This window comes from Acomys minous (assembly GCF_964271855.1).
Source record: "Acomys minous genome assembly, chromosome: 8".
Taxonomy (NCBI): Eukaryota; Metazoa; Chordata; class Mammalia; order Rodentia; family Muridae; genus Acomys; species Acomys minous.
Window position 1 is genome coordinate 102,285,756 of NC_140489.1, and position 14,086 is coordinate 102,299,841.

General features: G+C 52.0%; 2 protein-coding genes across 3 annotated transcripts; one reads left to right on the forward strand and one right to left on the reverse strand.

Annotated features, from left to right (window-relative positions):
- Positions 1 to 268: 268 nt before the first annotated feature.
- PREB (prolactin regulatory element binding) lies at positions 269 to 4,172 on the forward strand. Of its 2 annotated transcripts, XM_084793058.1 has the most exons (9): positions 270 to 605; positions 1,109 to 1,298; positions 1,705 to 1,925; positions 2,097 to 2,177; positions 2,271 to 2,395; positions 2,560 to 2,733; positions 2,882 to 2,954; positions 3,110 to 3,269; positions 3,468 to 4,172. In XM_084793058.1, exons 1-9 carry the CDS (start codon positions 471 to 473, stop codon positions 3,560 to 3,562), a joined length of 1,254 nt encoding a protein of 417 aa, XP_084649184.1. In that variant the 5' UTR covers positions 270 to 470; the 3' UTR covers positions 3,563 to 4,172. The 2 variants fall into 2 exon arrangements, with proteins under 2 accessions (XP_084649185.1, XP_084649184.1); XM_084793059.1 differs by lacking the exon at positions 3,110 to 3,269 and having other exon boundaries at positions 269 to 605.
- On the reverse strand, positions 4,123 to 9,681 carry ABHD1 (abhydrolase domain containing 1). Its single transcript, XM_084793057.1, has 9 exons — positions 9,181 to 9,681; positions 6,372 to 6,532; positions 5,894 to 6,076; positions 5,726 to 5,771; positions 5,402 to 5,514; positions 5,112 to 5,285; positions 4,922 to 4,970; positions 4,487 to 4,652; positions 4,123 to 4,399 (listed from the first exon to the last, which is right to left on the reverse strand). Exons 1-9 carry the CDS (start codon positions 9,400 to 9,402, stop codon positions 4,191 to 4,193), a joined length of 1,323 nt encoding a protein of 440 aa, XP_084649183.1. The 5' UTR covers positions 9,403 to 9,681; the 3' UTR covers positions 4,123 to 4,190.
- Between the last annotated feature and the right edge of the window lie 4,405 nt (positions 9,682 to 14,086).

The following is a 14,086-nucleotide window of genomic DNA, read 5'->3' on the forward strand; positions in this document are numbered from 1 at the left end:
CTGGAGTAACATAAAGGGCTAGCTCCCAAGAGTCCGTGTATCTCTCCTGAAATGGGGGCCGTCCCGATTCGAGACGCGTTTAATTCCAGGTTTACTGATCTTCAGTAATCTCTCCCCGCCCCACCTCTCATGCCCCACATAAAGATGGCAGATCCGCCGTCCTTCGGGGTTAGGAACCGGATCGGAAGCCAGGGTTCCGTGGCAGCAAGTCCCGCTAGTGCTGACGCGGATTGGCGTCCTGCGCTTGCGCAGAGAGAGCCGAGGAGCGCGGCGCGTGCGCACTAAGCGTCTGCGCGACCCGGTCAGTCGCGCGAGCGCAGATCGGTGGTTTGAAGTGGTGGTGAACCGCCGGGCTCAGAGGGGTCCCCCGTCTTCCCGGCGACTGCGGCACCGATTTCGGCAGCTTTCAAAGGCGGGGCGCGGCATGTCGTGGGTTCCGCGGGGCTGGCAGTGAACGCGCGGGCGGGAGGATGGGTCGGCGCCGGGGTGTGGAGCTGTACCGGGCCCCGTTCCCATTGTACGCGCTTCGGGTGGACCCCAAGACTGGACTGCTCATCGCTGCCGGCGGAGGCGGCGCTGCCAAGACCGGCATAAAGAATGGCGTGGTGAGGACGCAGAGCCACAGAGAATAGGTCTTATCGTGGCCGAGGGCGATTCCGGGGTGGCCGGGGGATGCAGGGCTGAACGATACCCCTGCTTTAGACCCTGCCCGTTCTTGTGGGAAAACCCCGCATAGACGCTTGGGTGCTGGCTTCCCCCGAGCAGAGTGGAGACATCCAAAATTAGACTGAAGTAGTGCAGGTCTAAGGCTAGACTGCCTGCTCGCCGGACCAGGGGAGCTGGTCCAGGGCTCTTATTCTAACCTTTTCCAGGAAGTCATATTGTCTTGTCTGCCCTCAAGCAGCTGAATTCCTTTCTTTCTGTAAACCGAACCTAGTAATCTAAGCCCTGTTTGCTGTTTAAATTGGGGTGATCCAGTAAGGGAATAAAGCTCTAAACCACAACAACAAACCACAAGAGTTGGAGGTGCAGGAAGCAAAGAAGTACAACCGAGGCTCAAAGTGACTTCCGGACTCCCCTGAACTTTGCCCACTTTGGTCCCTCACAGCACTTTCTGCAGCTAGAGCAAATCAACGGGTGCCTGAGCGCCTCCCTGCTGCACTCTCATGACACAGATACGCGGGCTACTATGAACTTGGCACTGTCAGGTGACATCCTTGCTGCGGGACAGGATGCCAGATGTCAGCTTCTACGTTTCCAGGTCCATCAGCAGAAGGGCAGTAAAGCAGAGAAGTCGGGTAAGCAGCGTTGGAAAAAGTCACTCTAATTTTGGTCTTTAAAAAGGAGATTAGATGCCGGGCGCGGTGGCACACGCCTTTAATCCCAGCACTCGGGAGGCAGAGGCAGGCGAATCGCTGTGAGATCGAGGCCAGCTTGGTCTACAAAAGCGAGTCAAGGCTACACAGAGAAACCTTGTCTTGAAAAAACAAACAAAAAAAAGATTAGATGAACTCTCTCTACTCCTGTCAGTAGAGGACTCGTTAACATAGAAGCAAGCCTGTGGGTATACACCCCTGTAAACCTCAGTGCTTAGGAGTAGAGGCAAGAGAATATTTAAAGCTAGCCTGAGGTACATAGCAAGTCACTGCCTTCAAAAAACAGCAGCCAAGAAGTCTGGAGCCTGGCAAATTGTTTGTGTTGCAGGTTCCAAGGAGCAGGGACCTCGACAGAGGAAGGGGACAGCTCCAGCAGAGAAGAAATCGGGAGCGGAAATTCACCCCGAAGGAGTTGAACTCAAAGTGAAGAACTTGGAGGCGGTGCAGACAGATTTCAGTGCTGAACCGCTGCAGAAGGCTGTGTGCTTTAACCACGATAGCACACTGCTTGCCACTGGAGGGACTGATGGTCACGTGCGTGTCTGGAAGGTACGGTTTTAGGAGCTTAAGGGAGATGAGTATCAGGTGCAAGAACACCAAATTTGTAAAGACCTGCATGTGCCTTCTGGGAAACTTGCGGGCGGCCATTAGGATAAGAGGGATTGAAATTGTGATGCCCTTGCTGGCCAGTCTGTAACCATGATACTGGCTTGGCTGTAGGTACCTAGTCTGGAGAAAGTTCTGGAATTCAAAGCCCATGAAGGGGAGATTGGAGATTTGGCTTTGGGTCCTGATGGCAAGGTAAGGAGGTGGGGGAGGGGGAGGCTCTTACGCTCTCTGCACCTTAAGCAGATGTCTTAACGGTCCACCTTTGCCATCTTTACTCCTGCCCAGCTGGTTACTGTGGGCTGGGACTTTAAGGCCTCTGTGTGGCAGAAGGATCAACTCGTGACACAGCTACAGTGGGAAGAGAATGGACCCACCTCTGCTCACACACCATACCGCTACCAGGCCTGCAGGTGTGACGATCACAGAGGGTGGCTAAAGAGGGGAGTGGGAGGAGACTGAGGGAGCTGGCAGTGACTGCAGCCATGTTGGAGGTTGCCCCAGGTGTGACGAGGGCCCAGCAAGGCACACACCTGAGGGCTAACTGGAGCTAAAAAGCTTTTTGCCCGGCTTCCAGGTTTGGGCAGGTTCCAGACCAGCCTGGTGGGCTGCGGCTCTTCACAGTGCAGATACCCCACAAGCGCCTACGTCAGCCCCCACCCTGCTACCTCACAGCCTGGGACAGTTCCACCTTCTTGCCGCTTCGGACCAGGGCCTGTGGCCATGAAGTCATCTCCTGCCTCAGCGTCAGGTGTGAGGGTGCCGCTTGGCTGGATAGTGTGCTTGACAGAGCTCGGGAATGAGTCAAACCCTGGCTTAGTCCCTGGAGGACCACTGCTGGGGTGAGAGGGTTTCTCCAGAAGCTTCCAGAACAACGAGTACTTTGTTGTATGTTACAGTGAATCGGGGACCTTCCTAGGCCTAGGCACGGTCACTGGCTCTGTCGCCATCTACATAGCTTTCTCTCTCCAGGTAAAGGGTAGCGGTTGGCACAACCCTACGGGAGGGCTGCAGGCTTACTCTGCCCTGAGGACACAGGAAGGAGTCTGGCTCAGTCCATAGGGGAAGCCTGCTCTAAGAAAGGAGCCTGCAACCAGGCTCTCCACACTGTTTTCTCCCCCTCCCAGCGCCTCTATTATGTGAAGGAGGCCCATGGCATTGTGGTGACAGATGTGACCTTCCTGCCTGAGAAGGGTTGTGGTCCACAGCTTCTTGGGCCCCATGAAACCGCCCTTTTCTCCGTGGCTGTGGATAGTCGTTGCCAGTTGCACCTGCTGCCCTCACGGCGTGAGTCATTGTGGCCTGTGGGTGGGTGGTGGTGGTGGTATCACTTCATCTTTAGCTATAGCAGAACTTGGCCTCTGGAAAATGGACTGTTTTTAATCCATCCACCTGGCCCTCCTTGGATTAGAGAGGTTAGGGTTCTGGCTTTCAGGCTTTGAGGCTCCTTTGCCCACTTGTGTCTTCCCTTGTCCCCACCCTCAGGGAGTGTTCCTGTGTGGCTCCTGCTCCTGCTGTGTGTCGGCCTTATTATTGTGACCATCCTGCTGCTCCAGAGTGCCTTTCCAGGTTTCCTTTAGCCTCCCTTGAGCAATGGGAAACAGGCTTGGACACTGCCACCTTCCCGAGCAGAATCATTGAGGTCCACGGCTGAGGCTGCCTCCAATGACCCTGACGGGTGCTGCCTGTCTCTTAGCTAAAGCTTGCGCGTGGCCCCTGTCACGAGTCTTGGGAGTCCTGCTCTCCACACCTGTGGATCCATTCAGGACAGTGTGTCCGAAGCCCAGGCCGCACTACCTGCCTCCTTCCCTCTGCCTCCCCGGGCTCCAGAGCTGAGCTCCTCCTTTGCTAGAAATCTGTGAAGATGTACAAGAGCCTGGAGGCGTTGTCAGCCTCCATTCAGAAACTGTTTCTCCCCCGCCCCCCTCCCCTTACAGCCTTCACACCAGGTCCTTGGCCTTTGTTGAGACAAAGTCTGGGCTGGCACTTGCTGTTAGGGCAGGACGAGGCAAAAGGAAGACTCAGATAGCAGTGATCTGTGGGCTCCGGTGGGTAGCAGCAAGCCAGCCAGGCTAGATCCGCAGTAAGCTCCTGCGTGGTCTGCTCCAGGCTGGGGAAACAGACAGGGAACCTCAGCTCATCAGGCAGGAAGAGTTGATATTTAATAAACAGAGAGCTATGGAACTGAGACCCCAAGCAGTCATCTGGTCAGCTCTTTCCACCCTGAGGAGGGAGTGCTCCAAGGCCAGGCAGCTCCTCTGAGTGCTGGAAGATGGCGCGGGCATACTGGTGTAGGACACGGTTCATGTAGCAGTGCTGCCGAGGCAGTAGCCCTTCCAGGAAGCCAATGTGGCCGCCCCGAGCTGTGATGAGCAGTGCAACACAGGGAGACTCCTGGGCAGCCTGCAGGGGGAAGGCTGGGAGGGAGTCAGAGAGGAGGTGAGAAAGCTGCCCTGCAGTGAGGACCCAGGCTCAGGTCCAGCCAACATCTGGGGTTCACTCACCGTGGACTGGGGAGAAGGGGTCATCTGCTGCATTGAGGCAAAGGATGGGGGTACGGATGCTATCCACCTTGGTTCTTGGGCTTGAAGCTTGGTAATAGGCTGCAGAGTCTTTATACCCAAAAGCAGGGGCTGTGTAGCGCTCATCCAGCTGACGGATCGTGCGGGCCTGTGTGGTAGACGGGTATGACAGGCTAGGATATTAGAAAAGAGGAGGCCGGGGCTGGAGAGGGCTCAGTGGTTAAGAGCATTGTCTGCTCTTCTAAACGACCTGGGTTTGAGTCCCAACACCCACAGGGCAGGTCACAGCTGTCTGTAACTTTAGTTCCTAGGAATCTGACACCCTCCCGACAGTGTACATAAAATAAAATTAACTTGAAAAAAAAAAGATAGAAAATAGGAGACCAACACTGGGGTAAGGGAGTGGTTGAAAGATACCTTTATCGCAAAGTCCACATCCAACACCTTTTCAATTGGCTTTCTGTTTCTGCAAAGGAATACATCAGGGTTTGTCTGGACTCCTGCACCTAACCCATAGCTCACAGCTTCCGTGTTCTTACCTCCTCAAGAAAGCACAGTGTGGAACTCACCCAAACACTAGCAGGGCCTGGTATGTGCAGCGTCCTACCTCGCCACGAGCCGGCAGAGTCCAGCAGTGAGGGGCTGATTGAAGAGCAGTGAGTTGAGTGGGGTCTCCAGGGAGTCAACAGTCTCAAAGGAATCCCAGCACGCAGACATGGTCAATCCTGCCACCAACCCGCTAGCCTTCCCGGTCTGTGCCAGGTAGTTGAGTATCAGTATCCTGTCAAATGGGATGAAGGGCCGTGCAAAGTGTTGGCCTGAGTAAACTGGGGCAGCGGAGGAGGAAAAGCGAAGAGGAGCAACTGGGCCTCTGCAATCAGCCCAGACAACTATTACCCTCCAAAAGAGATGCCCACAGCCAGCAGCGGAGCTTGGGGGTAGCGGCGCTTTACGTGCTTCACAACTGTTTCTAGGTCTTCAGTGTTGCTGGCACAGTAAGCCCTGTGAGTCTGAGGGCAGATTGGGTCATTGGCTGGGGGGGGGGGGTGAGGGGGGAGGGGGGCTCTTGCAAGAGGGCAACCAAATGGAAGGGCTCAGGAGCGGGGTGGGAGGGGGAGCTAAGTAGGTAGAGCCCTAGGGCCAGTGGTCTCTAAAGGGAACGGGGTGGGTGGGAGGAACTGAGGGCCACCACAGGGAAGGGGGGGGCAAGGGGGTGCTCACCAGCAGTTCTTCCCCTCGGCAGCCACGGTTATTAAACACAACAGCCCTGGAGTAACACAGGGATGTGAGGCAAACCCTCCCAAGAAGAGCCTCTGCTGTGGTAACGGGAGTACTGCAGCAGGGTCAGGTCCACCTTTCCCTTCCCAAGGTCTGCACCCCCATCCTTACCTATAGCCATCCTTCAAAGCTTGCTCGGCCAGGTGTAGGATGTACGGCTCCTGGCTGCTGCCGCTGATGCCTGGAAGCAGCAATACTATGGGCTGGGTGGTGGGGTCCCGGAAGTGGCTGATGGTTGGCTGCTCAGCCCAGTCTAGGAGGACCTGGCCTCCATCTGAGGTCTGGAGGACCTCACTGGGGTTTAAGAGAAAGAGAGAGGAATACAGAGAGCGGGCTTCAAAGGTCTACCCTCTGCCTCACCCACAAGCTCTGCAGCCTGTCACGGATATTACTTGAAGGCATGCTTTATATTAACAAATAGAGTGGACAGACCAACTGTTAACCTTGTGGGGTGTACATAGAGAGCTGTTGCATACACCCAGTCTCATGCCCTCATCACACCTTAGGGCAAAGATGGCTTCATTTAAAGAGGGGCATCAGTTTCTCCTGGATACCCATAATGTGTTCACCTGGTTCTGACCTGTCTTACCTTTGGTAAGGGACCACAGGCTGAGACTGCAGTAGGACTCGAAAGATGGTCTGCAGCCGCCCCTCAAAGCACCACAGTGTGGGGTAGAAAGTCTCCACAGTGACCGGACAGTGCTGCTCCAGGAAGGCCAGAAACTGGGGGCCAGCCACCAGACGAGGCCTCTGTAATCACAACACAGTTGGCCTCTGGAGGGTGAGTGGGCCCTTCCCCATGGTGCGGCCTTAAGGACACCACTTTGACACAGTGACGTCTCCAGCACAGCTCAGACTGGAGTGGCCAGGTCACCCTAAATAATAAAGTTATCTGGTGACCCCCAGAAAAACCCCAGTCGTAAAGTGTCACCTCCAAAACTGACCCTGCAGGGGGGACTGCTGCAGTTGACTGGACACCGACCCTCTCACTCAGCCTGTCCCCTCACACCATTTGTGGGAGAGCATATAGTATAAACTGCTCACTTGATCCCCTACAATCCGGGCTGTGGTCCTCCAGTGGGTTGCAATTTGGGCTTTGCTTTCTTTTCCTGATTTGGTTTTAACTTTAACCATGTACCTCTCTGGGTGGGAATGGGCACACAGGTGCAGATCTTGCCCATAGGGTCCTGAAAAGGGGTATCAGACCCTCTGGAGCTGGAGTTACAGGCAGTTGAGAATGCCACAACATGGGTGCTAAGAAACAAACTGATCCTCAGGGGCAGACATGCTCCAGCCCTGAGTACTTGGGTGTTTTGAGACCAAGTTGTGCTACATAGCCCAGGCTGGCCTTGAACTCATCATAATCCTCCTGCCTCCCAGCTGGCCATCTGTCACCATTGCGTACTGGTTGGGATTCTTGACCAATCAAAGAAATGTGAGCACCATTCAATCTGAGATCTTCATGTTGCGGCTCCAGTGTCCAAGTGCATCCCCCTGGAGCCTGCTCCGTCACTCTGGCAGCCCCTGCGCCCCCACTGTCTTCAGCACCCCATTGTCTTCATATCTCTGCCAGCCTGGCATGTGTGTGCTCAGTGAGGAAGGGCATCCCATATTCTCCTGTGGAGGCCCAGATCTTAGGTGTGCTCTACAGTAGGAAGCATCCTAATGTGAACAAACACTTCCTTTCTTCCTGCCAACTAGGGCAAAGGGAAAAGTGACGGGATAATAGGGACAAACGAGGTCAGTGGGCGGTAAGCCCTGACTCAGCCTCTTTGCTTGGTTCTGCATAGCCCTGTAAGTAAGTGAGGGGGCCTGGCCTCCTAGACTTAAGAAGAGTATGCTGAACAAGATCAGGGGACTCTAGCTCAAGACTGGAATGGAAGGGTTGGGTTGCAACGTAGTAGCTCAGCGGTAAACCCTAGGCTCAATCTCCAGCATTGAGGAAGTCATTTTTTTTTAAAAATCATTAATTGCATCTATAAGGAACCTAATGGCGTCCTGTTTTATCTTACAGTCCTGCTACTCAGAAGGGGCTAGGCCAATGATACGCTAAAGAGGCCCAGTTGATAACTGACTTGGACCCTGGTCCTTAAACCCTGGAATAGTGACAGTGAGCTCACTGTGCTATACTGCAGACTAATGCCAACCTCATTCGATAAGATGGAAGTAAAGAAATTATGACTCGCATAGGGAAGTTGAGAGTCTGCCCAAAGATAGAGCAAATAAGAGCAAGGCAGAATTAACCATCACAGTTTCAACAGTAACAACTGGGTACAATGTGTTGACTGCTCATTGCATTCCAGGTACTGTGTTCAGTGAGCATTTTATGTGATTTTTAAAAACATTTTTCATCTTTACTATTTATATGTTAGATTTGTTTTTATTTATGATTTTCCCTGTATATTTGTGTACTACATATATGCCTGGAAGCCAGAGGTAGTTGTGAACTGGAAGTGCCATGGAGTTGCCAGGACCAAGGCTGGGTGCCCTTAAACACTGAACCATCTCTTTACTCCCGATTTACACTACATTCCTCTCTACCAGTGGCCACAAGAGTTCTCTAAAACAGGCCCCATGACCTCACTGTGTGGGCACAGGGCCTTGCCATGTTGCCTGTTGCCCAGAATGGCTCAAAACTCTTGGGCTCAGTGATGTCTTAGCCTTCCCAGGATCCAGGACTAAGTGTTTACCTCCTGTAGAGCTTCTGTCAAAAGTTGAATCAAGGGGCTTCTTGTTAAGACTCAGTGACATAAATAGATTTTAATGAGATCCAAAACCTTAGCTTTCCTGGGTAATCTATGTATTTTATCTTCAGTTCAGTTGAGGTAATCAACAAATTGATTTAAACAAACAAACAAACCACAACAAGAGGCTTGACTGTCAGCCTTTTCCCACTAGATACACAAAGAGTCTAGAACTTAAAACATGGCTGAGTGTGTAGGGATAGGATTCTCATCTGTCCTAAGCTTGGAAGGAACCTCAGCCAGTCCTCAATGGAGAGGAGGCCCCGCTAAGCTGATGGACTGGTGCCACAACCACACAGGCATCCGTCCCATTATTATTCTGTGCAGCCGGCGAACATAATTACATATTTTAGTTAGGCCACCTAAAAAGAAAAGGACAGCAGAAAGCGCAGACCTCTGACACTTGGGAGTATCCTCCACCCCACCTTTATCCAACAGTCAGGCAAGAGCATAGGAGGAGCACCCTTCCTGTGCTTCAAAGACCCAGCGGGCAGGGGAAGATTCCGAGAATCTAAAGACGCAGAACCGGCTCTCCAGTAAATCATAATAGCAAAATTCACGTGGTACGGCAGAACTAACTCTCCAAGCTCAACCCCAATCTGGAGACTATCCCATTACCCCAAACACCCCGGCCAGAGCTCGGCCCTCACCCACCTGGGGCACACATGCCCAGTAGTAGCCCAAGTAGAGAGCAAGGCCAACAGCTAGGAGCAGAGAGGCAGTGTCTGACCAGGTGCCATTCTTCAGGCTCAGGGAGGAACTCAGCATCTTGGTTATGTAGGGGTAGTCCATTTCCCAGGCTCCCGGCTGGCTCCAGCTCCTGAACTTTGACTCTTCCGCTTGCGGTTTGCCGTGGACCCACCTCTTGCACGCCATTGGCTGCAGACCCCACGCCGCCCCGCCCGCCGCCTTGGGGAGGCAGGGGCGGTGTTTGGCTCTCAAGACAGCCCTCTCAATCCCGGGCCACGCCAGACCTTGTCCCCCTTGCCCCTCTACTCCACCTGCTTCCCCTTAGTGTCGCAAAGCACTGCAGTCCCAGGGCAAGCAGCGCCCCCGCAGCTGCCATCTTGGTGCGTTGCGTCCCTGGAAGGCAAAGGGTGAAGCAGGCAGCCTGGGATGGATCTGCAGCCGCTCCTGTTTGATTGTTCTGTGCAGTCACAGCATACAACCATTCACCGTGCCCCTCACACAGTGGGCACGAGCCCTCCCAGGAGCCCACCCAAGCAATTGTTACGTACTGAGGTTTCAGCACTCAGTGGTGACGGTCTTCGCCCTAGGTTATGTGTCTCTACGTCAACAGAAAGGGTGCAACAGATGATTGCGCTGTGGCAGGCATTGGATATAAAAATGTCCCAGGTATCCATCCTGTCCTTGTTTTCATTACTTGAATAGGGACTGCGCTAGAGCCTTGGCTTCCTAGGCTGTATCTGTAGACTAGAATCATCTAAGAGTTGAGCCGCTCTTGGTCCAGGGACCAGCCAAGGGGTGGATATATCAACACATGTCATGCTAAAATCTCTCTATGAGAGTTAAATGTTCCTTGGGCCTGAACTCTTAGGACAGGGAACAGTACTAGAAAAAGGAAGTGCTCTCTGCTACTGTGCTGGAGCAGGTGAGAGTAATGCCCAGACTTCAATGAGGAGAGGCAGCAGCAGGAGGAGGAGTTTCCCAGGCAAGTGGAGGAAACCTCATTAGAGGGCTCAGGGGGAGAATTGGGGTGGGGGTGGGGCGGCGGTTATCAGCTACTTAGAGATCAAGGAAGGTAAGGACAGAAAAAAAGGGGGCACTCTGGGTGGCCAGGCATGGTGGCACAATCCTTTAATCCCAGCACTCAGGAGGCAGAGGCAGCTAGATCACTGGGAGTTCAAGGCCAGCCTGATCTCCAAAGCAAGTCGAGGACAGCCAGGGCTACCCAGAGAAACCCTGTCTTGTCAAACCAAAACAACAAACCAAAACAAAGAAACAAAAAGAGCATCCCGGGCACAGAAAACAGCTGGCTGTATTGCGCCACCACCAGAAGAGTGAAGATCTTCAAGACGGAAGGCAGAGCTGGCAAGGCTCTCTAATGGGGTGGAGATGAGGCAGAGGAGGAGCAGGGATGACCCTCAGGTTCCTGAGTGTACAGATGCAGCTGTGTCTAACCCTGGGCTTGGGAGACCTAGGAGGAAAAGGCTACAGGAGGAAGATAACACACCCAGAGGCAGACATGTTGGACTAGAACGCTGGCACGTGCTCTCTTTTCCTAGACTCAGAAGCCCAAGTCAGCAAGCACAGCCTCTATGCTCCAGAGCCCTCTCCAACCCTTTCTAATGACTGGCCTGGCTCATGCTAGGCCTGCCCCTGCCTTGTTTCCTTCAGAAAAAGACTACGGATTTGAGCCTGCTCTGTGCTACTGTCCACCTTCTGAGGGACTTGGTGCTTCTCCCTTGACACTGTACACAGTTTGTCTCCACTTTTGTCTCCAAGGTAACTGAAGATCTTTAAGCTTTTTCTTTGAAATCGTTGACCCCTTCAGTGCCAGCACACAGCCACAAAACCTGGACCTAGGCACAATCAGTAGGATGTTGAATTCCTGAGGCCTAGGCCTTTTAGGCTAGAGCTAGAGATCTTGGAATGATTTCTATTTAGTTGGGGTGGCTTTGGTTTTTGTGGTATTTTGTGTTTTGTTTGTTTGTTTGTTTTAGGGTTTTGGGGGGGTTATTGTCTGGTTGGTTTGGGTTTTTTTTTTTTTTAAGATGTATTTACTTAATTATTTGTACAGTAAGTATTCTGCCCGCATGTGTGCCTGCACACCAGATCTTATTATAGATGGTTGTGAGCCACCATGTGGTTGCTGGGAATTGAACTCAGGACCTTTGAAAGAACAGACAGTGTTCTTAACCTCTAAACCACCTCTCCATCTTAACCTCTAAACCATCTCCCCAACCCCCTTGGTTTGGTTTTTTGACACGAGGTTTCTTTGTGTAACTAAGCTGACCTGATAATTGTCCTGGGATTCTGTAGACCAGGCTGCCCTTGAATTCAATCACAGACATCTGACAGCCTCTGCTACCCCCGTGCTGGCATTAAAGGTGAATGGAGCCCTCATCTGGCTTGTTTTGCATTTATTTATTTATTTATTTATGACAGTTTCTCACTGTGTTTTCCTGACTGGCCCAGTAACTGCTATGTAGACCAGGCTGGCCTTGAACTTGAACTGGTTCTCCCATCTCTGCCTAAGTGCTGGGGTTACAAAGTGTAAACCATTATGTTTGGCTCATCAGCATTTAAATGATGAATTTGTTCATTCAGTTGGTTTTACAAAGTACTGCAAACTAGATGTTCTAACAGAAGTGTATTCTCACAGTGGACACAGCATCAAGATGTCATCAGAGTTGTTTCCTTAAGGACTTAATGGTTTGCTGATGATCTCCAGTGTTCACAGGCTCTCTGATGTCTGTCTCTGTCTGCATATGGTGATCCTGTAACAAAACCACAGACTGGACAGTTTTTTAAAAATATAGCTTATTAATTTATTCATATTATATCTCAATGGTTATCCCATCCCTTGTATCCTCCCATTCCTCCCTCCCTCCCATTTTCCCCTTACTCCCCTCCCCTATGACTGTGACTGAGGGGGACCTCCTCCCCCTGTATATGCTCATAGGGTATCAAGTCTCTTCTTGGTAACCTGCTATCCTTCCTCTGCCACCAGGCCTCCCCATCCAGGGGACGTGGTCAAATATGGGGCACCAGAGTTCGTGTGAAAGTCAGTCCCTACTCTTCACACAACTGTGGAGAATGTCCTGAGACTGGACAGTTTTATAAAGGTTACTTTTCATTGTGTCTTTGCACGTGTTTGTTTGTCCATGCATGTGGGTTGGGGGTGCACGTGACTACAGAAGCCTGAGGAGGCATGAGGGAGGGGGGCGTTGGGTCTCCTGAAGCTGGAGTTACAGGCAGTTGTGAGCCACCTGACGTGGGTGCTGGGAAGGAAACTTGGGTCCTCTGCAAGAGCGCACTAGGCTCTCTCAACCCCTACCCTACCTCCTCACCCCTACCCTGAACAGTCAATAAGCAAGAAGGATTGTTGCTCACAGTTTTGCAGTGTGAAAAGTCCACGATCGGATGCTAACAGGGCCTAGTGTCCGGTCATGGCAGTTCCTCAGGAACGATGCCACTCACGTGTCCTCACACGGTGGACAGAACAGGGCAAGAGAGAAGAAGATCCTGGTGCCTCACATTTGACCATGTCCTCTCAAGGGGGAGACCTGGTGGCACTCAGAGGAAGGATAGCAGGCTACCAAGAAGAGACTTGATACCCTATGAGCATATACAGGGGGAGGAAGTCCCTTCAGTCACAGTCATAGGGGAGGGGAGCAAGGGGGAAATGGGAGGGAGGGAGGAATGGGAGGATACAAGAGATGGGATAACCATTGAGATGTAACAAGAATAAATTAATAAAAAAAATAAAAAAGAAAAAATAAAAAAGAAATGAGTGCCCTCCTTTAAGGCTCCACTTAATCTTGAAGAATAAACATAGTTTTGATGTGACCACTGAGAAAAAAAAAAGAGAGAGAGAGAGAGAGAGAAGAAGATCCAATGGTCTGCAGCCTCTCCCACAAGGGCATTGGTCCTTGGCCAAGGGCAGAATTTTTTATTTAATTGCGTCTGGGTGTCCCTACCACTTAGCACCACGACCAGGGTACCTCTCAAGACATACATTTTGGGAGCTGCTTCAGGCCATGGCAGTGCTATTTCTGCACGTGTTCAAACATTCTCTTTTGCTAAGGACACAGGCCATGTAGCATCATAGTCTCTGGTGTGATGTCATCTAAATCAATCCCATCTGCCTTTATCTTTTTTCCAAATAAGATGGAATGTCTGGGGGTTACAGCTTCAACAGATGAAGGTCTGGAAAACACACCTGAGCCCCTGACAGATAACGATGGAGGTTACATGAACAGAACAACGAACACACGAGCAAGAGGAGTCTGAGGTGGGACTCCCAGGGAACACCAGTGCCCACAAAAACCTGAAAACAACCGACCAAGCAGAGGTGAGGAACGTGGTGGCGGAAGGTCAGTCTGAGGGACTCGTGGCTGTGATGGCTGCTGACTGAAGGCTCTGAGGCATGAAATTATTAAAACAAAACCCAAAAACATGCCGGGGTATGGTGCGCCACGCCTTTAATCCCAGCACTCTGGAGGCAGAGGCAGGCGTATCGCCGTGAGTTCTAGGTCAGCCTGGTCTACAAAGTGAGTCTAGGACAGGCAAGGCTACACAGAGAAACCCTGCCTCGAAAAACAAAACAAAACAAAACCAAAACCAATAAATGCATGGGCCAGTGGGTGAGGATGTAGCCCAGAGCTTAGATCGATGGACTCACCGCTGGGATAAAAGTAGGTGACACTCCATTTTGATTATAAAGCTGGGCCATAGAGCTGTACCATTTAAAACAACGGCTCCTATGGCGATGAATTCTCCCGACACATGGCCCCGTCTGCCTCTCCTTCCTGTGTAGGGAACCAGTGACACACTGATACCTTCCCTGGATCTCAGCTCCAACAACTTGAGAGGA

Excerpts from the sequence above, each read along its gene's own strand:
- PREB (XM_084793058.1), top strand. The coding sequence starts at position 471 with ATGGGTCGGCGCCGGGGTGTGGAGCTGTACCGGGCCCCGTTCCCATTG. Across the intron at positions 1,299-1,704 it reads CAGTAAAGCAGAGAAGTCGG|GTTCCAAGGAGCAGGGACCT; the intron begins GTAAGCAGCGTT and ends TTTGTGTTGCAG. Across the intron at positions 2,955-3,109 it reads ACATAGCTTTCTCTCTCCAG|CGCCTCTATTATGTGAAGGA; the intron begins GTAAAGGGTAGC and ends TCCCCCTCCCAG.
- ABHD1 (XM_084793057.1), bottom strand. The coding sequence starts at position 9,402 with ATGGCGTGCAAGAGGTGGGTCCACGGCAAACCGCAAGCGGAAGAGTCA. Across the intron at positions 5,286-5,401 it reads GTGGGCATCTCTTTTGGAGG|GATACTGATACTCAACTACC; the intron begins GTAATAGTTGTC and ends CCCATTTGACAG. Across the intron at positions 4,400-4,486 it reads CCCCTTCTCCCCAGTCCACG|CCTTCCCCCTGCAGGCTGCC; the intron begins GTGAGTGAACCC and ends ACTCCCTCCCAG.